Here is a 26774-nt window from a genome sequence, read left to right as displayed (position 1 = left end):
TACCCAACCTGCCTTGTGTCAACAGTCCAGGCTGGTGGTGGTGGTGGTGTAATGGTGTGGGGAATGTTTTCTTGGCACACTTTGGGCCCATTAATACCAATCAATCATTGCTTGAATGTCACAGACTATTTGAGTATTGTTGCTGACCATGTGCACCTCTTCATGGCCACAATTTACCCATCTTCTAATGGCTACTTCCAGCATGATAATGCACCATGTCACAAAGCAAAAGTCGTCTCAAACGGGTTTCTTGAACATGACAATGAGTTCACTGTTCTTCAGTGGCCTTCGCAGTCACCGGATCTGAATCCTATAGAACACCTTTGGCGTGTAGTAGAAAGGGAGATTTGTAGCATGAATGTGCAGCTGACAAATCTGCTGAAATTACATGATGCAATCATGCCAACATGGACCAGAATCTCAAAGGAATGTTTCCAACATTTTGTGGAATCCATGCCCTGAAGAATTGAGGCTGTTTTGAGAGCAAAGAAAGGCCCTACCAAGTATTAGGATAGTGTTCCTAATAAAGTGCTCAGTGTGTGTATTTTTAAAAAGCACACACTCTAACACAGTCTATCTAATCTCATATGAAATCAATTTTGAATGCGAGTCTCTTAATTTTAAAAGGGTCATATCATGTATTTTAATTATTTAATTGTTCTCTGTGGGGTCCAATTGTAATGTTAGTCAACTTTTTGCAATGCAAAAAATAAATAATAAATAAATAAAGCATTTTAATACAGAGTATTTTTGTCTTGTTTTCCAGTAAAAATATCTAAACATCCTTAAAACTAGAAAACAAAACAAAAAAATTACTTGAGGAGCAGAATGACATTATAGATAGCAAGTCTTATTTTTAGACAAATCCAACCACATTTGATGGGGTTGATGCTTAAAAAAAAAAAAAAAAATATATATATATATATATATATATATATATGTATATATTTGCAAATGGGTTAAGAAAAATAAATTAACTTTCCCATTGAATAAAGATTTTTTTTTCCTTACCCAATTGGCAAATAGATTTTTTTCTTGTTATAAGCATAAATGTTACTATATTTAGATATCTCATGTCATCGATCTCATACTTCTAAAGTAAATGTATCTTGTTTTAGAATGTTTAGATATTTTTACAGGAAAACAAGACAAAAAAAAAAAAAAAAATTCTCCGCAAGACAATTTTTGCAGTCTGTGTCAAAACTGTCATGATTTAGTTTATTCGATCATTTTCCACCTGTGTGATGTGTAAATGTGGGTAGTCATATGTAAATGTCTCAGGTGTCTGACATTTGAAATTTAAAAGCCAGACATTTTGGACAGCTCAGTTATAATAAGTGGTCTTTTTGGACTAGGGAAGAAATTTTGAGTTCTTAAAGTGTTTCCACTGTAAAGTGAACTCTTTTACCTCAAAAGATCAAGGGAAAAATGTATTCCTCATTGTATGAGTCCTTTAAGAGACCTTTAATATAACAATATTTATATATTAATCTCAATAAAAGACATTAAATGTGTGACTATCATTTTGTTGCTGTTGGACAGGTCCTTGAAAAGCAATGAGATTCGAATATTACCTGATGAGGCTTTCATCAAATACATGCAACTACAGAGACTGTAAGTATGACTAAGAATTTCTGATATGCATATATACATATATACACTGGTGGCCAAAATTGTTTGGAATAATGTACAGATTTTGCTCTTATGGAAAGAAATTGGTACTTTTATTCACCAAAGTGACAGTGTATAGTCAGGACATTAATAATGTGAACAATTAAATATTACAATTTGAAAAAAAAATTCAGAACTTCTTAAACTACTTCAAAGAGTTCTCATAAAATAATCCTCCTCGTGCAGTAATGACAGCTTTGCAGATCCTTGGCATTCTAACTGTCAGTTTGTCCAGATACTCGGGTGACATTTCACCCCATGCTTCCTGTAGCACTTGCCATAGATGTGGCTGTTTTGTCGGGCACTTCTCACGCACCTTACAGTCTAGCTGATCCCACAAAAGATCAATGGGGTTAAGATCCATAACACTCTTTTCCAATTATCTGTTGTCCAATATCTGTTTCTTTGCCCTCTCTAACCTTTTCTTTTTGTTTTTGTTTTTTTGTTTCAAAAGTGGCTTTTTCTTTGCAATTCTTCCCATAAGGCCTGCACCCCTGAGTCTTCTCTTTACTGTTGTACATGAAACTGGTGTTGAGCAGGTAGAATTCAATGAAGCTGTCAGCTGAGGACATGCGAGGCATCTATTTCTCAACCTAGAGACTCTGATGTACTTATCCTCTTGTTTAGTTGTACATCTGGCCTTCCACATCTCTTTCTATCCTTGTTAGAGCCAGTTGTCCTTTGTCTTTGAAGAATGTAGTATACACATTTGTATGAAATCTTCAAGCACTGTGTAGCCTTCATTCCTCAAAACAATGATTGACTGACGAGTTTCTAGAGAAAGCTGTTTCTTTTTTGCCATTTCTGACCTAATATTGACCTTAAGACATTCCAGTCTATTGCAAACTGTGGCAACTCAAAAACAAACACAAAGACAATTTTAAGCTTCATTTAACAAACCAACTAGCTTTCAGCTGTGTTTGATATAATGGCAAGTGATTTTCTAGTACCAAATTAGCAATTAAGCATTATTACTCAAGGATAAGGTGTTGGAGTGATGGCTGCTGGAAATGGGGCCTGTCTAGATTTGATCAAAAATGACTTTTTTCAAATAGTGATGGTGCTGTTTTTACACCAGTAATGTCCTTACTATACTTTGTGATCAGTTGAATGCCACTTTGATGAATTAAAGTACCAATTTTCTTCCGAAACAGCAAAATCTGTACATTGTTCCAAACTTTTGGTAGCTAGTGCATATATATATATATATATACACACACACACACACTACTGGTCAAAAGTTTTGAAACACTTACTCATTCTTTATTAGAATTTTATTTATTTATTTATTTTTCACATTTTAGAATAATAGTAAAGTCATCAAAACTATGGAATAACATAAATGGAACTATGGGAATTATGTTGTGACTAAACAAAATCCAAAATAAATCAAAACTGTGTTATATTTTAGCATCTTCATAGTAGTCACCCTTTGCCTAGAATTTGCAGACATATACTCTTGACATTTTCTCAACCAACTTCTTGAGATATCACCCTGGGATGCTTTTTAAACAGTATTGTTTCCCATCTATGCTGAGCACTTATTGGCTGCTTTTCTTTATTATTTGGTCCAAGTCATCAATTTCAAAAACTTTTTTTTCAATTAAATTTTTGTTTTATAATGAAATAAATTAATATGGTGGCATAATTATATTTTTGTCTACAAAACTAATTTCAAACATTTAAGCATACGCCTTCAGATCAAGATTTTTAAGATCATGAGAAACATTTCAGTCAATTGTTTCAAAACTTTTGACCGGTAGTGTGTGTGTATATATATATATATATATACATTTATAAAATAAAAAATTTAATCTTTTTAGGAACTAAGACATTTTCTCTGTGTACACAATCGATGTAGAATGTTGCTTGTTGGAGCCACTGATCCAGAGTAAGCTTTTCCCATTCTCCCAGTTACAGGGGAGCTGTAACATGGAGCAGTTCAGCTGCATAAGTCAGTGAATTGAGCGAGTATTTCACCCTGTATATCATGTCGTGGCCAGTGGAAAACTAGCCTTAAAATCCCTCTGCCTAAACAAGTTTACTGATTTTTTAATGCAGTATGTATTAACAAATGAATCAACCATGTTTCACTCAACCGAATGTTGACCTCATATTACTCTAAAACACAAAATGCGCATGCGCGTTAGCGAGTTGATTGACAGGCGATGCCTGTATCTAAAAGGTGATTAGCTGTTTACCCGCAAGGCGGGACTTATTTTCTACATCCATTGACTGTTGGGTGCTAGAGCTTCTTGGTGGGTGTTCCAATTTCTACCATTCATTTAAATAGAAGTGACTTATCTCTGCTAAATAGTCTCTGGCCTCACACACATGCACTATGTCTCCTCCCCAAAGTTTGCACACTTTTACTCCTAATTTCTCACAATACAGGGACAGTAGAGGTGTACAAAAGCAATGCGTTACTTTATTTAAAAAGTAACTCAGATATTATGGTCTAAAATAAAAATATTGCGTTACTTTACTTGTTACTCGAAAAAGTAGTCTGATTACGTAAGGCGCGTTAATTTTATTGTGCGTGTGTGTGTATATATATATATATATATATATATATATATATATATATATATATATATATATATATATATACACTATATACAGTGTTGGGTAACGTTACTTTTAAAAGTAATTTGTTAGAACATTAAGTTACTCCTTAAAAAAGTAACTTAAAAAGTTTTTTTTTTTTATGGAAAGTAAAGTGTTACTTTAGCTTTGCATTACTTTTTTCTCACAGCTACTTTCTCTTCTGCTATGTTATGCATTCCTTACAAATAAGCCATGCATTGCATACAAGAGACATTATAGCTCATGCTAGCTACTGTACAACACTCATGTCAAAACAACATAGTAAACAAACAGATATTTAGAAAGTAGGTCTTCATGTCATTATTTATAATAATCAATAAAATAAATATGCATTATTTGTTTTTCCATCAACATGGCAGCCAATATAAATAATGAAGAATAAACACTGTCTTACCTAAAGCAGCAAAGTCCAACACTTGAACCTACATCATATATGTCATCATATGTGGTGCCCATCGACAATGTCACTTAAAATGTTTTTCAAAAGTCAGGATAAAATTCAGTGGGGAATGCCAGTCTAACATGTTCAAGGAATAAGTCTGATGAATAAATGAATATTTTTCACTTAAGTCATCTCAGTGCAAGCTTGTTTTGAGTTGATCCACGGTGAGTACAGACGCCACAACTTCAAAGGCACATTTTGATACAACTTGAATGAAATCGTTTTATTCCATTTAGAGGCTATCTACGAGCCTCTCCAGTTACCCGAGGCTGTCGACGAGCCTATCCAGTTCCCTGAATCTGTCCAGTTACCCGAGGCTGCCTCTTGCGGCTCCAACCCCTGAGTCTCTGTCTTACTGGCTGCCAGACCTTGCTCCCTTTCTGGAGCCACTTCCCTGTCCACCGGCTCCACCCTGGTCCCCTGGTCTACGCCTGCCTCCGGGCCCTCCACCGGCTCCATTAAATATTTTTTTGTTTTATGTGTTATGGAATGTCAGGAGCCATTCCTTAGATGGGGGACTCTGTAACACTTGGGACATTCTCCCTAGCGGCCACTAGAGAATTTAGACATTTAGGGGCCGTTTACACGACAACGTTTTCAACTAAAAACTGAAAACTTTTTATGCGTTTTGGCTGTTCGTTTACACGACAATGGCATTTTGGGGCCTGAAAACGCAAACGCAAACGTTTGAAAACGGGTTTCAAAGTGCACGTTTTTGAAAATGATGCCATTACTGTCTCCGTGTAAACATACAAAAACGTGAATTTGTGAAAACGATGACGTCGTGCGCACGCGTATTATGTGTTCAGGCTGTAGGCATGCGTGCAAGTACTTCAAAACAACACGCGAGACATTCAAAACTACAATGGCAGACTACAGGACTGTGTTTGTACTGCTCAAGATTTTGAGTTTATTGACGCGTCTCCAGCAAAGTGTAGATTTACTGCATCACTACTACGACCAGCGATCGCCATCTTCATTGTTTGTATTCACCGCTCTGAGGAAGAATGCTTATGTGCGCAGATGCGTAGTGTTTCTTTACAAAGTGACATTGCCAACTACTGGCCTGACATGCATAATGTTGCGTTTTTAGTCGTTTTCGTGGATTCATGTGAACGGGGATCATTTTGACAACTTTGTCCTCTGTATGCGAAACTTTTTAAAAATGCAAAGGAAAAACTTTTCCGTTTTTAGTGCATCGTTGTCGTGTAAACGAACAGCAAAAACGCATAAAACGTTTTCCGGTTTTAGTTAAAAACTTTGTCGTGTAAACGGACCCTTAATTTGAAGTTCTGTGTTTTCCTTGTTGTGTCTCTATTCTCTGTGTTCCCCTTGACTGATCCCAGCTGTGTCTTGTTAATCTTGTTAGTTCTTGTATATTGCCCTCCTGTTTTCTGTCTTTGTCTGTTGTTTTCCTTTCATAGATATAATGGTTTGTTCCATGGTTGAGTTTTGAGTTCTTTATTAAAGCCTGAACATAGATCTTCTCTCACCTCGTTCCTGCATGTTACACAAATATTACTTTAAAATGTTTTTTTAAACAGAACAGTAAACATGAACAAAACTCATCCTGTTCTTATCTTGCTCAAAAATGCATAAAATAACACTTAGTTTCAACATTTGTTCACACCATCCAGTCCCCTGCAAAGCATGCTGGGATATCTAAGTTTCATTAATGCTACAAAAATATTCATGTAGGCCTTACTCGAATGAATTAAATAAACTTACATTTTACAAATGTTATTGAATTTAATGTAATGAATTTAAGTTAAGACAAAATGTTCTAGAATTGTGTTGCTTTAGTTAATTTTAATTAAGTAGAGTGAACAACCTGAAAAAATTCCTTTTTTTGAGTGTATAATAAAACGGTGAGCATTTTAAGCACTTTCTTTTTCTTCTTTTACTTTTTGTGCTATATCATGTAATAATACACTGACATAGGCCTAATGATTAATGTGTCATTATACCAGAGTCTCTCCCACGAAATCCAAACAAGTGGTCAAAAAAGAAGCATAATACGACCAGTTATAACGGTGATGTGTCTCGCTTGTCCACTTCTGATTGAATCATCCGAAATGGGTGCGAGCCATTCTGTTATGTTGTTTGTTTACATGTTATCATGGATTAACTCTCCCGTTGAGTTTGTGCATGAATTTCGTGATCTACTCTCCTGTTAATCAACCGATGCGCTAAAGGAAGAGTTTTAAACTGGTACACGAGACGGCAATAACACTGGCTGCTTTTGAACTTCACAAACTGTCAGGAAAGTCCTCCTTAGCAGTGCAGCTCAAACAGTTTTTGAATTTGTCTGACATTTCTAGACATTTCTCCAAGGTTCTGTCACAGTGTCTCATAATAGTGTGTTTGATAGTGCACTAGCCACTGTAGAACTGCAGAAGATGCTGGAACTGTAATCTACACTGTCATTAGCCCATTTAATCCCACCAAATGGTGTGAAAAGGGTCTATAAAAGTAGTTGATGATGTATTTTACACAGAGCTGTCAATTGTAAATGACAGTACAGACTTTTTTTTCTGCATGAGTGGTGCAAATAGTCAAATGACCAGAGCTATTTAATTCCACTGTGCTCCTCTGTCTGTTAAAACACCATAGAAGGAAGTAAATATGTCCTGTCATAATACACATACAACTATATATATATATATAATTTGTTTTACATATTTTGAATTGTGCTGTGTTCATTTTCTGTTGTACCAACTCTGTTGGTATGGAAGGCTGTTTGTAAATGACAGAAAAACAATAAAAACATCTGAATGAAGCATATTTTGTCCACTCATGAGATATTGCGATTAATTGTGATTAACTACAAGAGAACGTGCTAAAAAATGTAATAGTTTGACAGCACTAATATATATGTGTATACATGTGTCCCAGTATATCACTTTTTGTATATTCGTTATCTGCTACTCTGTTGGTTGTATTTTTGTTGTCTCGTGCATGCATACTAATTGAGTTCCTAAGACCTCCTCAAGATGCATGCTGCAACTTTTATTGCATTGATCTTAGGAAGATGTTTTTACACAGCCACCGAGACAACAAATCTGCATAGAGGCTTGAATAATGGAGTTGTCAACATGCACTTCTAATGCCCTGTTTATATGACACAAAACACAATTGGTTCCTGGAGTTGACACTACCAAAACTGAACTGTTGATTAATGTTTCTGTTGAATCCGGTGAAGTTTTTATGTCACCTTCATTAGAGCTTGTTACTGCTTGTTAATCTCAATATGGCAGTTTTTTTATAGCACACCATTAAAACTTGGATTCTCTTTGTTGTTGTCTGTTGATTAATGAGCGTTTTAAAAGACTTAGCAGATCTGCACTGGATAACAAGCACTAGATTAGTTGTGTAGCCTAAAAACTGTTTAACTGATGTTATTTCAAATATTGAAGTAGTAGCTATAAAGAAGAAAAGCTTTTGTCGGCTTGGCTGACGATGAACAGGCTATTAGGCTCACAAGACTGAGGCTTCTCATTTTTGCTGGTTAATGGCTAAATCTGTTCTTCAGTATCTAAATATTTATTCATTCTTAAAGTATATGTTGCTACGCATGTTTGAGGACAGTTCTTTAGACACTCCAAAGATGGCAGTATGCCTAAGCGATTCAAAGACAGAATAATCTAAATTCACGTGGTCTGTTTGGGGCTATGCTTGTTTTACAAATCTACAAATAAGTGTTGCAGCATATGGTAAATTTCTCCTTTTTTAACGATTAGCTTTCTCTGTGCTGTGAAGTTTTGTACACCTGTGAAACAACCACCTGTTGCCCAAATTGCAGATTGTTTTTTTATTTCCTCCCACAGATTTCTCCAGGATAATTGCATTGGCACAGTTTCCATTCAGGCATTTAGTGGTCTATACAAGCTGCAAAAGCTGTAAGTGTGTTTATTTGCACAATACAAACTAACAACAGTTGTAGACTCGTGTCGGGAAATAACTAAATTAGCGATGCCTACTTACCTACATTTTTAGCATGACAGTAGTTCGGCCATTTTCACAATAGTGTACCTTTTCAAGCTACATTTTCCAACAAGTAGCAGTGTCATGTCACAAAATGTTACATTTGTAACATTTGTCACCTCTATCTCTCATGAGGAGCTGGAAAATCCAAATGATTTAAGTTTCTGAACGTTCATGTAAATGAACTGGTAAAATAAATGATTTAATTATATTTAGATTTTGTAAACTCCAGTTCATTTTAGTAAGTCGGTTTGTTTGGACGGTTCAAGTAAATGAACTACTTAACATTAATGATTCACTAATTCAGTTGAGCTCCTGCGTAGCATTAATGGGACTTTGCCTTCATTTTTTGAGTGAAATATTTAGGTATCCTATATTTTATTTTATATATATATATATATATATATATATATATATATATATATATATATATATATATATATATATATATATATATATATATATTTGCTATGTTCCTATCACTAGTTTTATTAGTTTATATTTAGTATAAATGTACTGTATATGTTACATTTTATGTTATAACCCTAGTTGTTAAATGTCACACTAATTAAATCTAAATGTTATATTTTAAAAAAAAAAAACTTCTTTAAATAGATTTAATGTAGTCAGATACTTTTTGTGAACAACTTGTAATGCAACTAACTATACTGTTTTAAAGAGCAGCTTATAGAGCAGCTTGACTGTAGTTTAACTATTTTAAGTTATGAATAACTTGTAGCTTAAGAAGCTACAGTTTTAAAGTAGCTTCCCCAATACTGTTTTAGACTACCAAATGTTGATCCCCCAACCCCCCAACATACAAACACACAGGGCTCAATGTTAGAGTAACACCTCAACTTCTTCAATAAAGTACTGGTAAGGATTTGCATTTCTTTCTTATTATTCAGTTGTTTCATGTGCAGAAAGGAAGGACAGGAAGGGGAGTGGAGATAAAGACAATAATTGCTTCATCTTGTGTTGCAGATCATTGAGTCAAAACTGCATTTCTCTACTTCCTCCTGGAGTGTTCAGTGATCTTCATAAACTCAAGTGGTTGTGAGTACAACTAACAACACAAGAACAGCAAGCAGTAAATGGGTAGTTGACATAAAAATAAAATAAATGCATCAACTGCTCAAATGCTGCTCATATGCACATGAATAAAGCACTAAAAACATTCATTCAAAGGCAAATAATTCAGATGTTTACTTAAAATGTATCAAATAATGTTACTGCATTTCTAAAGCAGTAGTTAGCCCATTTTTAACCAAGTTAAGATAATCAGGTTACCAAGAGACAAAGAATGTAATTTTGCATTTGTATCTTAAACACAAAACACAGTACATATTGAAAATAATTGTATATACACTATATTGCCAAAAGTATTCGCTCACCCATCCAAATAATTGAATTCAGGTGTTCCAATCACTTCCATGGCCACAGGTGTATAAAATGAAGCACATAGGCATGCAGACTGCTTCTACAAACATTTGTGAAAGAATGGGCCGCTCTCAGGAGCTCAGTGAATTTCAGCGTGGTACTGTGATAGGATGTCACCTGTGCAACAAGTCCAGTCGTGAAATTTCCTCGCTACTAAATATTCCACAGTCAACTGTCAGTGGTATTATAACAAAGTGGAAGCGATTGGGAATGACGGCAACTCAGCCACGAAGTGGTAGGCCATGTAAAATGACAGAGCGCATAGTGCGCAGAGGTCGCCAACTTTCTGCAGAGTCAATCGCTACAGACCTCCAAAGTTCATGTGGCCTTCAGATTAGCTCAAGAACAGTGCGTAGAGAGCTTCATGGAATGGGTTTCCATGGCCGAGCAGCTGCATCCAAGCCATACATCACCAAGTGCAATGCAAAGCGTCGGATACAGTGGTGTAAAGCACGCCGCCACTGGACTCTAGAGCAGTGGAGACGCGTTCTCTGGAGTGACGAATCACGCTTCTCCATCTGGCAATCTGATGGACGAGTCTGGGTTTGGCGGTTGCCAGGAGAATGGTACTTGTCTGACTCTATTGTGCCAACTGTGAAGTTTGGTGGAGGGGGATTATGGTGTGGGGTTGTTTTTCAGGAGCTGGGCTTGGCCCCTTAGTTCCAGTGAAAGGAACTCTGAATGCTTCAACATACCAAGAGATTTTGGACAATTCCATGCTCCCAACTTTGTGGGAACAGTTTGGGGATGGCCCCTTCCTGTTCCAACATGACTGCGCACCAGTGCACAAAGCAAGGTCCATAAAGACATGGATGAGTGAGTTTGGTGTGGAAGAACTTGACTGGCCTGCACAGAGTCCTGACCTCAACCCGATAGAGCACCTTTGGGATGAATTAGAGCGAAAACTGCGAGCCAGGCCTTCTCGTCCAACATCAGTGTCTGACCTCACAAATGCGCTTCTGGAAAAATGGTCAAAAATTCCCATAAACACACTCCTAAACCTTGTGGAAAGCCTTCCCAGAAGAGTTGAAGCTGTTATAGCTGCAAAGGGTGGGCCGACGTCATATTAAACCCTATGGATTAAGAATGGGATGTCACTTAAGTTCATATGCGTCTAAAGGCAGATGAGCGAATACTTTTGGCAATATAGTGTATTTGTAATGTGTTGGTACATTAAAAATAGTTTCATGGTGCATTAAAAACTGTACAGTACAGCATCATATCTACAGTATACTCAAACCAGATGTTGTCAAAGGGAATTATAGAAAAGCAGCTAAATGTATCAGTCCATTAGTTTGGCTGGGTGGGTTGTTGTGGCAAATGTTTTGCAGGTTTCGAATCTTTCTTGTTTAATCATTTTTAGAATTTTGGATGACAATCCTATAGCAACAATCACAGCAAACACATTTACTGGCCTGAGTTCCCTCTTTTTCCTGTAAGTGTCTCTATTTATACATTTTCCTTTATGAAGTGATGCACTCGTTCATTTCCTGGTTTTGTTTAAATAAATGCCATAATTTGCATGTGAAGTTATATTTCCATGCATGTCTCTTCACATAAGCTTAAAAAATATTGATGTTGCTTTTTGAATTATTTAAAACACTTAAGTTTAAAATGCACTAGACAAGGTGTGTGATAACAGGTAACAATGTTTCTATCAGGAAGACTCGCAGACTTGAATGAAATTTAACATGACATTTGTTTGATGAATATAAAACAGAAATGTAATGTCTCTCTTTGGCGTAAGCCCCGTCTGGCGGTCCGAAGAAGTTGTACTCGGAACCGTCATATCTTGCCGGAGATAGGTGGCAGGGGTGAGGAGCCTACCCCTGTACAGGACGGGACTCAACTGGTGGTGGTGGGGTGGTGGGGGTTGCCATGTTAGTACACTGAAACAGCAATGTGATAGATTGTGAGCAGACTTATAAAGCAATGGCTTGCATGTGATTGGCTAGGAGTTACCTAGCTAATGGTGTGATGATGTACAGCTGCTAGTCTTCCCGCTAGAACTATGCTGCGCTTACATTTCTTGGAGTGACTCACGCCTAATGGTCTGTAGGTCAATGGTGAATACATCTCTGGAGCAGCTCCCCTCTGTCAGACTCTGTGCCCATATGCCCTTACTCAGCTGGCTGTAAGTATCCAGTTCTCTTTTACTCTGTGTATCTGTCATGACTCAGGTCTTTGCATGATTCTATACTTGAAAAAACGTTTTGAGTTTAACAGAGATAGACAGAGGAAAAACATTTTGCATACTTATACAGAACTATTAAGAGAACCAGACAAACAAATAAATACTATTATGTCTTTCATAAGTACATGGAACACAGCATTTCTATGAATAAAGTACATCAAGGATGTAAGCAAACATTCAAGATTGGGGGGACCGAAAGTAAAATTAAGAAAAATAAATAATTAGGGTAAAAATATAAAATTAAGTAATTGAAAACCTTGTTGTTTCCAGTTTACATAAATATTTGCAGGATCTAGTTCTTAAAACTTTTGATGAAATATAAAATAAAATATGAAATATACATTTTAAAGTGATTTTAAGTAAATTGTTTAATATTTTAAGTGTCAAATTAAAAATTTAATGACTGAAATATTGTTTTCTAATTTATTGTTATGATATGTCACAAAAAAGCTGATGCACCAGTACACAGTCATTTCAAATAACTTATCCTGCCATTAATCAAAACTTTATTGGCTTATGAAATTTTGCTGTGCACAAATGTGGGTCACATAATTACACAAAAAAGAAGTCCAAACTGGATATATTTTTAGATATCCAACAGTAGTGTCGTATATGAAATGCATTTGGCGCTGATAGTGCTAAGTGTTTGAACTTGATAGTGCAAAACAAAACAAAAAAAGCTACAAAACTGAGAGGGAGAAACTTGAGCTGTGCATGAGTTACTGAAGGGATTGACCCAGTAGTGAACCATATTAAATAAATGAGAGGCATGTATTGTGTGGGAAACAGACCTCTCAAAATGAAAAAAAAAAAAAAAAAAAAAAAAAACAACATTGTTTCCACCCTTTCATTAAAATATTATTTTAAGCCAATTCTTGTTTTTTTACATTTTAAGTTCTTTATTTACATTTCCACCATCAGAGCAGTATTCATTGAATATTGCAGCCTGATCTCATGAACATTACATGACCGTAGCAACATTTTTGAAAAATGAAATTACGTGCCTTATTACACTTTGGCTGCAGTTTCCCAGTAAAATGTCCAGCGGGGGGCGCCAAAAGCGAGTGAAATGGTGTTGTAAAAAGACATCGTTTTTAAAGAGAATATTAGATGGAGGTTTTAATGAGTTAAACTTCCCTTCCCTTCCAAACCTAAAACTTAAACCTAATCCTGACCAATAGTATCCTAAAAGATAAATGAGAGGTGAACGAAACAAAAATCCTTATCTTAAACCAACACTAACTGTCAACCTGAAACCTGAACATTTCAAACCCAATTATATGGTACACAGTTGTAATTCCATGTGTTTTATATTGTCATTAGAGAAAAAAAGTCACATTTACAAGTCACGTTTAAAACCATTTATGTTCATTTACTATAAAATGGACTTGAAAGCATAAAGAATAAAAGAAAAATGGCTTAAAATGAACAAGGAAAGAATAAAAACAGAAATTAAAGGAGAAACATTGAAAGGAAATAATGCAGTTCAGTGACATTGCACAGTGCTTAGTCAGAGAATACACAGGTAATAGAGACAGATATTCACAGATAGAGTCACTAATGATAACTTATCTAATCAAAACACCCCTTCTCTTGCATAATTTAAAGAAAAGTAAAGAAAATGTGAGCATTATTAAGATTAGTCAAAGACCCATAGTGCATTTTTACCACTTTTAGGACTTTCTTGGGACTTGCACTGCAAAATTCCTGCCAGATTTAAATGCTGAGCAAATGCTATCTTGGGTTCATCCTTCATGTCATCATCTCTGTGTAGTACAAGAACAGTATGTGCTCAGTTACTAATGCATCATTATGCTCTCATTGGCCAAACAACAGGATGTGTCCACGTGTTTATAGGTGAAACCAAATCCCATCAGGCTGTCATTCTACTTCTTAATATCCTGTTTATATGTAATAAGTACAGGTCAATATGCTATTACTGTGTTTATGTTTCACTGATTAAGGGAAATTTTGTCTGCCCAGTAATTAATGCATTATGAATTTTCCTTATCAACACGCTTTCTGACATGCTCTATTAAAGGGACTTCAAGGGGAACCACGTTAAGACACTGGGCTTGTCCACTTTACTCACTTGTGAACATCTTACTGTACTGTGAGTATTAACAAAATATAGTGTTCGTTAAGAGCTGGAGAAGTCTGTCTGTCTGTCTATCTAATATACAAATTAATGAATATAAATTAAAACAAAAGCAGTTGCTATTACAATTATTATTGTTTATGAAAATGCATCTGAATTTGTTTCTTTTATTATTATTATTATTATTGAACTCATTTTCCACAGATCTATTTCAGAAACAATAAGTCATACCACATGCTGTTACTCAGCTTGTAAGAAAGACCAACAATTTTAGACTCAGAGGAGACAAGGTGATCCCAAAAATTATTTGTACACTCAAGTCACTCTTTAAAATGTCAAAATATCGATTCAAGTGGCATCTGCAAACAAATGATGCTACCTAACCTTTTTTGCAATCAACTTTTCTGTCTTATTTTTGTAGTGACTTTTAATCAACTGGTCTGAATGTGATTTTAATGGATGTACAGTATGAAGTCAGTTATCCTTACATTCACAATATGTAGTTCATAACATAAACTATGGACGTGTTCCACTAAAGTTTCAGAACTAGAAAGAGTATAGCAAATATTTTTCATAACAGCAGATTTTGTTGTTGTTGTTGTTATTTTTAAACCTACATAAACAGTTATATTTTTATGAAATATTTTTCTTTTAAAGTGGCTTAAGGGTCCAAATACGTTTTTTGGACTACTGTATCTGCCCTGAGGTACCCCTTGTTTTCTTTCTCTTTCCCCTGGAAGTTGGGTGCTGTGGACCCTAGTCGTATTTCAAACACTAGCTGATGATGACCATTTTTGACAATGGAAAAAATTACAGAGCTGATTGATAGAGTTCCAAATCACAAAGCGCCATTAAGGGTCATCTAGATGAGGCTTGATGTTCTTCTGTCTCCTGCTGTTTTCTAGATCACTGAGAGCAAATCTCATCAAGAGTTTGCCGGATAACACCTTCCAATCCCTGCGCATGCTGGGAGATCTGTGAGTGAAACATTGCTGAGTATGGAAAAGAAACAAAAAGGGACTTTAATATTTGACATATCCTCATCACTTTTTGCAGGGACCTGTCCAGTAATTTGATAAAGGAACTGCCAATCAGTATTTTCTGGGATTTGCCTTCTTTGCAAATTCTGTAAGTATTTGTGTGTGTGTGTGTGTATATATACATATATATATATATATATATATATATATATATATATATATATATATATATATACATTTTTTACAGGGGTTATTTATATATATATATATATATATATATATATATATATATATATATATATATATATATATATAGTTGCAATCGAAATTATTCAACCCCCCCAAGACAGTAAAGATTTACAAAGGTAAGCATTTCTGATGACCCAGAATTTTTAAACTTTACATCTATATCAGTTGAGTGACACATTCAAAGTCATGGTGTGAATATATAACCTAATATTTCTAAATAGCAGGATTTTTTAAAAATACAACCATGTCATAATTATTCAACCCCTATTGCATGTAGCCGTTTCTTAAATATGTAAGGCTACACAAGTAATTGTTTTAAAACAAAATTAAGTCATCAATCTGCAATTTAAGTTTTAAATATTAAGTATTTAATATTCAATGTTAAGTATTTAAGTTTTAAAATTGAAGTTTAGTGTTGTAAGCAAAAATGTATTTCTATGCAAGAAATGCAATTAAAAATAAGCTGTCTCAAAAGCTAATAGAGGAGATTATTTCATTACACAAGAAAGGTCATGGCTAAAGGTACATTTCCAAGGCACTTCAATTTCCAGTAGACAAAGTTTACAGCACTATTCATACATTTTTAAAATATGGTACAACAGCAACCTTCTTGGGGTGTGGAAGAAAGCAAAAACTTCACCAAGGGAAATGTTGACTTGAATATTCAAGAAGTAATTAGGAAAGACCTGTGGAGTCCTGGAAGAAGGTTTTATAGACATATGACACTAAACTGAAAATGAGTTTTAGACCCATGGGTCAGCAGTACGTCTGGAGTAAGATGACAAGGTGATGACAAGAACGACACCATCCCCACAGTCAAGCATGGAGGTGGGTCAGTCCTGTTATGGGGGTGTTTTGCGGCTTCAGGAAACAGCTATCCTGACTATGTGACTGACACCATGGATTCTTTCAGGTATCAGGCCATTTTGGCATGAAAAATGTGATGCCTTCAGTGTGTAAATTGAAGCTCGGTGATCACTGGACTTTCCAGCAAGACAATAACACCAAGGATACATCCAAGTTGTCCAAAATCTGGTTCAGGGATAGGTTGTGGAATGTCCTTAAATGGCCCTTTCAGTCCATCATTAAAATCCCATTGCAAACCTTCATGGAAGCAGTGGCAGCACATGAACCAAAGAATGTCAATGAGCTGGAAGCTTTTGCTCATGAGAAATGTGTAAAAATTCTAATAGAGAGGTGTCTGAAGCCTGAGAACACTTACCTAAAACATTTATTTGCTGTTATTAAGGATAAAGGATGCTCCACAAATGATTGACTTAGGGGGTTGAATATTTTTGACATAACATTTGTGGAGAGAATTAGTTATTTTGTATTTTTAAATTTGGGTAAACTGAACTCTTTGTTCTCAAAATCATTCAAATGTGTATTAAAAACTTACTTTGACTGTTTACTGAGGTTTAATGTATTGCTGGTCAGGGGGGTTGAATAATTTTGATTGCAACTGTATATATATATATATATATATATATATATATATATATATATATATATATATATATATATATATATATAAACAGGACCCAATAGGCTATGCAATGTTAATTGCTTGAAACTGTAGTATGTTACATTGTTGTCACATGACCCCATAACTTTGTTTAATACAACAAGCGAAATTAAAATTTTGTTAATTAAAATGGTTATTATGAATTCAGTTTGTATAAAAATGTCTTGGCAAGTTCCTGAACACAATTGGCACTGCTGATGTGTAAATGTGGGAATCAGGGTTGCCAACTGTCCCATATCTATTAGCCAGGACATCATGTATTTTAGTGGCAAGATGTTTAAATATTCAAGCATCCCGTATTTGCATGCTGAGCAACCCTAGTGTAAATGTAAGTTTCTGAACTTTTTGCAGCTTAGTTTCAATGGATGGTCTTTTTGGACTGGGGAGGAATTTTTCAGTTTGCAGATCTGAAACAGAGACATTTTTACACCGATTATACTTAATAAGCCGACAATGTGTAAATGCCTTAAACATGTGTAAGGTAATGTAAATGCCTTAAACAAATTTCTTTTATCGGGGTAAAGTCATAAACACAAAAAACAAATCGGCACACATAGATTTTTCCCATCACCCTGATTTCGTGTTGCATGGACACACGCTATGACGTCAAAAGCAAACAATAATCTGATGATTTTAAGTCTCATGTAAATGTGTTTCTTTTGTTGTCATATTTTTTTTAATAATATTTTTTATATAGTCATGGCAGTCAGTATGTTTACTCTTATCTTTAAGATCAAGGAAAATATTCTTATTTTCATGATATCTGACCCCCTTTCGATCCCAAAATATCTGTATGTGTACATTTTTTTAAGCTCTGCTGTTGATTTTGTACAGTACTACACCTTTAAATGTCTTACTGTGTGTGTTCTCATTTGTAGAAATCTGTCCCAAAACCCACTGGATCAAATCCACCCGGGCCAATTTGACCACCTAATTCAGCTCCAGTCACTGTAAGTAATAACTTTACCTTTGAGTGCTTTTAGGAGAATTTCAACAAAAACCATATCAATCCAATATGCGGTAGTGATCACACAAAAATGTTTGTCTTCAGATGTCCCTCTCAGAAACAGACAGAGTATGAGTCTAACTTATAAGCTGTATTTGTGTTTGTGGCTTGTTTCAAGCAGGAGAGCAGATTATCAAGAAAAATGAAATAAAAATAAAAAAAACAAAGAGCAGACCAGAATTGGAAATTCCAGTATTCACTGGGGCTCAGAACTGACAGAAACTAAACCAAGACAGGGTTTGTCAGTGGAATAAACAAAGGCTCTTGATAAAAGAGAATGAATACTAAAACTCTATTTTTACAGTGGCCTGGAGGGAGTGGAGATCCTAAACATCCAGACACGCATGTTCCGGCCCATGGATAACCTCTCCTACATGTAGATATCTGATTCTACTTTCATTTTGTTTAAATAAATAATTAGTGTCACAGAAATTACAAACTTCCCCTTTAAGTCATTAATCTGTCATAGCTTGATTTAACACATTAAATAACATAATTTTTAAAAATGTTTTATTAATTTTAAATTAATATGCATTTTCTCTCAGATATTTCAAGAAGTTCCAATACTGCTCTTACGCCCCACGTGTGCGAAAGTGTAAACCGAACTCTGATGGGCTCTCGTCTCTTGAGGATCTGTTGGCTAATGTAGTCCTTCGTGTATCTGTGTGGGTCATGGCTTTCATCACCTGCTTTGGGAACCTATTTGTCATCGGGATGCGGACAGTCCTGCGGGCTGAGAACAACCTGCATGCTCTCTGCATCAAGGTTTTGTGCTGTGAGTACCAGAGTAATACATTTGACCTGTGCCGTCCACATTGGTTGAAACTCATTGTGTAAGCTGTTGTAAGCATGGTTGTTTTTCTATTCCTATTCCTTTCCTTTATTGCAGTGCTTGCAGGTCAACACTATACTGATATTCAAACATTCTGGTTGGGATTTGTTTTAAACCCCAAACTCTAAGCATTAAACTGTACTTTATTACGTGCAATTTTCGTATTGTCGAAAATTTCCACCTTACTCTAAAAAAAACCCCAAAAAACTCTTTGACTGAACTTGATTCAGTCATGGACAATGGTTCCAGATGTTTGAAATGAGTTTCCTTAAATTGGAAATACCAAGGAAACTCAGTTTAAACACTTCAAGTGGAAGGAACCTTATTGAATTGAGAAAACCCAACTGAATTAGATATGATACATTAACTTTTGAAAATGAATCTCTTTCTGTCATAAACTAGCTAACACAGTAAATGCTAGTATGCTAAAAGCACCATGCTATGATTAACACACCAGTTGCTCAATGAGTAAATCAGTATAGAGCATTCTCAACATGTACATGTCCTTAAAATAAACCCAAGCTCCACTATTCACCGTAATTGTAACCCCTAAAACTCCAACATAACAGAAACTCTTCTAAATCTCAACACATTAAATGCTACCAGTCTCCCCCTTTCCATTCATCTTGCACATTATATAACACTTAATTTGTACATACTCTCCCTATCGAGTGCCATGCAAAGGATGTTGGGAATTCGAAATCCCCTACCCAGTTTCAGTTATCCAAACAAAAAAAATATTGATGTTGTCCCAACACAAACAGATTAAGTAAAGCTTGAAAGCATTGAAACAACTCAGCAAATTTAAGTTAACTTGGTTACATGCATTTTTTGTGTAAAATGAACAAGGGAGGATTTAGTAAAACTGACAACAGTGAAAGTTCTTTTTTTGAGTGTATAGGTATGCTATCATTTTTTTTTATATATATATTTTTTTTTTTTAACTTCACACTGTTTAAGAAATTTAGGATTTAAGTTTGACAATCTCCCTTGACCTCGATTAAATGTCATTCAAAATCTATTGTCATTGCGTCAAGGGTGGTGACGTCATTGCAAAATTTGCTTAGTGAATTGTCCTGGCAGACACTGGTATTTCCTTCAGAATATGCAAATCTAGAACTTAAAATTATTGCCTATGTACTACAGTGTAAATAAACATACAAAAAGTTTCTAAAAAGGGTCATTATTTTGAAGATGGCACTCTTCAATGATGACAGAGTGGACATACATCTGTTTATATATTTTATTCACTATATTTGGCAGAATACTGTTATGAAACCAACATGACGCAGGATGAAGCAGCTGGCACTTCTGGAAGAAACCATTTTCTAGGTCACCAAGCCCTCGAATTATAAGCGTTCCTGGACCCATTTTGTCCTCTCCATTACATAGAGGCATATTACATAATGCTAGCTATATACATTTCATGTATTTCTGTTTACTTTTAAAATGGTCTGGGTACATTTTGTAATGTCTCACTGAAGAACTCTCTCTTCCCTTAAACGTTCAGTAGTCATATAGGTAGTGTATGTGTGAGTTTATTTGACAATGTTATTTCCTACAATATGCAATTGCTGAGATGTCAGAAAATCCTGTTCTCTCAGAATTCAGTGACTGTCTGTCCCCTGTAACCATCGTGTCCTAATGCTGGGAAGCTCCATTCAGCTTAAATAGCTGTCATTATTGGACAGAAAATCTATAAGCCTCTCGCAATTCTCTACACACAGGATTTACTCTCTATTACAATCACTGCAAGTAATCAATTCTAGCTCTTTCTTGCAAGTCCTCAGCCCCATCCCCATATGTTGGTGTTCCAGGGTTGGTGCCACAAATAATGAGTAGGAAAGATGCTCAGTTCACCCTGCAATGTCATAACCACATATTTTGGTTACACACCAGTCTTGTAAAACTTGATTTTTGACCTGTTAGTCTCATAACAACTCATAAGAGACCGTACATCTTGGCTCGTGCAAAAAGTTACGACTTCTCTTCCCATAAAGACCAACCAATCAACAAACAGAATTTCAAATTGATACAATACAGGCATCAAATTTTAGCTAGCCTCTGATCCAACTCTTTGTTTTAAGAACGTCTGTGAACAAACTTGGTTACTCTTTCCGAATTTATGTATGCAATACAAATGACTGTTGTATGCCAATAACCTGTAATACCAGCCTGGTCCCATGAAAATTACATGACCGTGGCAACAATTTTGCAAAGCGAATTTACGTGCTTCCTTTCACATTTTGCTGCAGTTTCCAAGTGGGCGCCAAAAGTGAGTGAAATGGTGTTATAATCAGACACGTTTTTTAAGGTGAATGTCAGATAGAGGATTTAGTGAGTAAAACACCTTCCAAACCTAAAACATTAACCTAAACCTAACCAATAGAGTCCTAAAAGCAAAAGAGAGGTGAACAAAACAGACATCCTTACCCTTAACCAACAGCTTAACCTAACCGATAGTGTCCTAAAAGCAAATGCGACATGAAAGGTAAATTTTCCAAAGCAGCCAGGTAATTATGTGTCACTTCTATGATACTTTCATCTCACATGTCAACTTGCAAGCTTGGCTGAGCTGGAACCTCTGCCTTCTGAGTCAAGAGTCTCACTCTCTTATGAGGTGAGCTACTGTGCAAGCTAACCACATTGGAATAAGTGTGTAAATGTAGGTGAGTCTGTAATAGAAGCATTAAAATGTATCGGTTTTGTGTGAAATTGAATAAAACACAGTTGTAACTGCGCATCTAGTGTTCATTTTACCATGAAACTGCAGTGAACTGTAGAATGCAGCACGTAAAACTCTATTTGCAAAAATGTAGTTATACTAATGTTCTTTCTATGAAACAAGGTTGCATAATATGCTTCCCTCATCTCGTTCCAAACTCTATATTTTCTTTCTAATCCAAAAGAACCAAAAGTTATTTTCCTATTAAAATCATGGTAAGATTTAGGTTTGAGTTAGGGGAAAATAACATAATTTGTTGGTTCCATATGGCAGTAAATGTCATACAGTACAATTTTATACAAGCCAACTCATACAATTTCTTAAGTTTTTCGATCTCGTACTAGTTATTACTTTTGCTGTTGTGCTGATAATATAATTTGTAAAGGCAAAAAACTTTATTTAACTAGAAAATGCTAAATAGAAGAATTTTCACAAGTGGACTCATACTTTTGAACCCCACTATATATTTGAAGTAGAAAACTTCTAGCTTTTTGGCTTAGTACCAAATTGTAAATCAGGGCTTTTAGCAAGTTACTTGAACAGTGAGTTCACTTAATAACTAAAGAGGAGTCATTAACAGCAATGCACCATTTGTTCCTAGGTGCTGATTGCCTGATGGGAGTCTATCTGTTTTTTGTGGGGGTCTTTGATGTGAAGTTCCGTGGCGAGTATAACAAGAATGCTAAGCTGTGGATGGAGAGCCCAGAGTGTCGTACCATTGGCTTCCTGGCTATGCTGTCCTCCGAAGTTTCCGTCATGTTGCTCACCTATTTGACCATGGAGAAATTTCTGGTCATTGTTTTTCCATTCAGTCACCTGCGACCGAGTAAGTGTCAAACATTTGCTGTCCTGATCTCTATATGGCTGCTGGGAATCTCTATAGCTGCAGTGCCACTACTGAATGAGGAGATGTTTGGCAATTACTATGGACACAACAGCGTGTGTTTCCCCCTTCACTCAGAGCATCTGGAAAAACCCATTGCTAAGGGATATTCAACTGGAATTTTTCTTGGTAAGATTGTTTGCCAATGGTAAAAACATTTGATGTAGTAACGAAGATTAAAGGCGTCATATGGGTTTTTTTTTTAAATTTTTAAATAAAAGAGTTCCCTTTTAAAAAAGAAAACTGATTAACCAGCACGCAATTACCATGCAATTCTATCTGGTGGACCAGCATAACCATGCTTTTCACCTAAGTGGTGAAGCTGGTTGACCAGCTTGGTCTTTCTGATGAAGCAATTAAGATACCAGCACACCAGCATCCCATGCTTGTGACCAGCAATGCTTGTCATTTAAGAAGGGTTATATGAAAAATGGAGATAAATTCCAACCTGGTCTCAAGTCGTGATAATAGTATGAGATGGCGAAATCGTAAAAGTTGGCTTGTACAAAAAATGTATGACTTTTACGTCCAAAGATGAAAATAAACAAATTAATGTACAATGTTATCAATATTTTTCCCAAGTTTGACCCCTAACCCAAACCTAACCATGATTTTAATAGGAAAATCACTGTTGTGTAAAGGGTTGCCACCCGTCCCGTAAAATATGGGATCATGAATTCAGGATCGCGTTTTGTCGCATATTTAAGGTGGTCCAATGGCGTCACGGCAAAATCATTCAAGAATGTTAATTTAACCTTGATGTTCATTGGGAATTTTATTTACGATGGGTAAGGGACCGTTTAAAAACTCCACAGATTGATGCATAAATAAATTAAATAAATATGGAATGAGTAACCGAATTTGTTCACTGATGTTTCCTTTTTTTAAATAAAGTGTTGGATAGAAGGCTTGCTAAAATGCGATGCATGTATTGTACCGATTTTAAATTCTGTATGTTTATTGGTTGCTCTCTATGGGAATAAAAGTCATATAAGCCAACTTGATATCTTGCGATTTCGCCATCTTGTAGAAATCATTACGAATTTTCATGAGACTATGTTGACTAATTCTCCTTTCACTTATTGGACAGTTATTGAAAAACTTTTGATTTAATCACCCTGAACAAAAATTTAAATGACAGATACTGTAAGTATTTTGTCTCAAAACAAATGTGATAATTTCAGGGATTGTCATTAGCTACATACTGTAAATTAGCCCCGTTGCACCATATGTTTAGCAAAAACAGCCTATTAAAGTCTATGTGTCAGGGAGAGGGTGGGATTGGGATATGGTCATGTAAAACTAGATTACGACTATGTTTGGCGCATGACTAACATATAAGTGGACAAAAAAAATTATAGTCCTATAAACATATCTGTCTTGTTTGTTTGGCCACAAGTACGGTTACACTTTGTTCCTTGCTGCTGATATCACTTAGTCATTCATGGCTCCAGCCATTTTGAATTGATTAAAGTTATTATCCAGCACATTAAGCAGAATGCTCATCACAGTTTAGGTGTCACCCAATCACAGTACAAAGATTGCCTTGACCTGTTTACAGTGCGCTTTCTGCTGTTGTTCAATCAGAGTTTTGTGTATGCTTGTGTAGGACTTAACCTGGTGGCCTTCCTCATCATCGTCGTCTCCTACTCAAGTATGTTTTACTCCATCTATAAGACAGGCATCAATGCCACAGAGCTGCGTGGACGGCTGCACAAGGATGTGGCCATGGCCCATCGCTTTTTCTTCATCGTGTTCTCTGATGCCCTCTGCTGGATTCCGATATTCCTGGTCAAAATCCTCTCTCTGCTGGAAGTGGAGATCCCAGGTTAGAGTGCATATTAATGTGTCGTGAAGGTGTTTATTGATAAATTACAACATTTAAATTATTATTGTATTATTATTATATAAGTAAATATTGATTACTTTTTTCCCTGTCAATATAGGTTTCAAAGATAGTATATGCAGGGGCTATGTTTATAAGTGCTATGTTCACGTTTAATAGATCTTTATGGATCTTGTCCAATTTTACTCCATTTTGAGAGACTACCACACGAAAGAAAACACTATATATTTTATTTTTAAGAAAAAATGTCCCACTTGTTGTATCTTCTCCCCCAGGAACCATCACATCATGGGTGGTGATCTTCATCCTCCCCATCAACAGTGCCTTAAATCCCATCCTTTACACGCTGACCACCAGCTTCTTCAGAGAGCAGGTGGAACATCTATGGTGCCATTGGAAGAGACAACCAAGGCTCAAACAGGACCGCAAAAGCCTTACCAGCTCTGTTGTCAACATGGACCCCTCAAGATCTTCTTTCTATCACCGCAGCTATAATCCGCAGTCTATATTAGACGCCAGTTATAGATGAAGACACCCATTTGTATTGGTTGAACTTTGAATTTTGTCTGTAGTGGATCTACAGAGTTACAAAAGAGGTGCAAGGGCACTTTAAAAAGGATGTATTTATACAGCTCCTTAGTGGTGGACTGGCATAACCACAGGATCATGGACTGCAGTCAAATTTGGTTCTTGTGCAGACATAATGGTGGTTTACATTGTAGGCCTATGCTTGATCAAACACCTTAAGCTATTATGGTTGGACAATAATACAAAAGTGTTAAAATTTACCATAAAAAAACAAGATATCCAGATATCATATCTGGTTTGAGAATTTCTGTAACTGCTGATTTCCTGGGACTTTCACACTCAGCAGTCTCTAGAATTTACTCAGAATGGTGCCAAAAAACAAAACAAAACAAAAAACATCCAGTGAGGGGCAGTTCTGTGGACGGAAATGCCTTGTTGATGAGAGAGGTCAACAGAGAATGGCCAGAGTGGTTTGAACTGACAAAGTCTACGGTAACTCAGATAACCGCTATGTACAATTGTGGTGAGTAGAATAGCATCTCATAATGCTATTCTGAGATGCGGGTTGGCGCTGTTTTTGCGGCACCAGGGAGGCCTACACAAAAATAGGCAGGTGGTTTTAATGTTGTGGCTGACTGGTGTATGTATGTATGTATATACGTATACATATACATATATATTTATATATATATGGTATATTTACATGCATTTTATGTATTAATAAATATATAAATAAAATAGTATAATAATAAATAATATAATTCATAAATTTAAAAATACATTTAAATTACAAAATGCTTCTTAGTCTATTTGCACATTCCATATTAATGTTTGATTTTACAGTAGTAAAAATAACTGTAGTAACTATGGTATTTTGGCGGAAATTCTGGTTACCATGGTAATAAGGTACATTGACAGCAAACGTGGGCTACTGTTTCAAGACGCTATTTGTGGGAGGGAATGAATTCAGTAGGAGGAGCTTGATTCTTCACGCTACTCGGTTGATTGACAGTTAAAACAAGGTAGAGGCTGCGCATATCTCGAGGCAAGTGCGAGAATTCACCGCTACTGCATCAACTTTAACGATGGCGGAGTAGTCGAGAAAAGTCGTCATCTCACAGGTAGGTTTATTCGCCTATTTTAGCGACCGTCATATGAAGCAAATTAATTTCTTACCTCTGTAACTCCACACTTTGTATGAAATATTCATAACTTCCACCGTATATTTTACATTTCCCGAATCCAGTTACCTGAAACGGTTCTGTATTGGACGAAGGCTAAAAATGTAAGTTTATTGTGGTCGCGAGAAATGCGTGATGAGGCAGCAACATGTTGCGCATGACAAACTAGGGAGCATCAAACATCAAAACGCTAGACCCTTCCAGACTGACATTTCTCTATATTAACTAGTTTTATGACTTTTAAAAATTAAGACCTTTATTTAATAGTTTATGGGTCGAATTTATGAGTCACTTTTGAGGGTAAATTCAACTAGCCAATATAAATTTGTAAGAGTGGGTTATAGTATTGAGTTATTTCACTTTCACTACACGATAATTACCCAAACAGTTATGCAGGCGTTTTTGACTAGTAGAATTTATACAAATACAAAGTCTTTAAGCTACTTCAGTTGTCCGACTAAAGTATGTATTTTCATATTAGGTCACCTCTAGTTAGGGAATAGACCAGAATAGAGGGACATTAACCCGTATGAACAGGCTTTGATACATTCCTACTGAATAAAATAGAGTTTGACAAACTAGG

General features: G+C 35.8%; 1 protein-coding gene across 1 annotated transcript; it reads left to right on the top strand.

Moving 5' to 3' along the window:
• The first annotated feature begins 1568 nt into the window (after nucleotides 1–1568).
• On the top strand, nucleotides 1569–25632 carry LOC127429466 (relaxin receptor 2-like). Its single transcript, XM_051678457.1, has 14 exons — nucleotides 1569–1614; nucleotides 8548–8619; nucleotides 9689–9760; nucleotides 11508–11579; nucleotides 12204–12278; nucleotides 14380–14451; nucleotides 15342–15413; nucleotides 15493–15564; nucleotides 18069–18140; nucleotides 18501–18572; nucleotides 18742–18971; nucleotides 22355–22765; nucleotides 24246–24464; nucleotides 24758–25632. Exons 1-14 carry the CDS (start codon nucleotides 1598–1600, stop codon nucleotides 25009–25011), a joined length of 1782 nt encoding a protein of 593 aa, XP_051534417.1. The 5' UTR covers nucleotides 1569–1597; the 3' UTR covers nucleotides 25012–25632.
• The last annotated feature ends 1142 nt before the right edge of the window (nucleotides 25633–26774 follow it).

This window comes from Myxocyprinus asiaticus, chromosome 39 (genome assembly GCF_019703515.2).
Source record: "Myxocyprinus asiaticus isolate MX2 ecotype Aquarium Trade chromosome 39, UBuf_Myxa_2, whole genome shotgun sequence".
Classification (NCBI taxonomy): domain Eukaryota; kingdom Metazoa; phylum Chordata; class Actinopteri; order Cypriniformes; family Catostomidae; genus Myxocyprinus; species Myxocyprinus asiaticus.
This window is presented reverse-complemented; position numbering and strand designations above follow the sequence as displayed.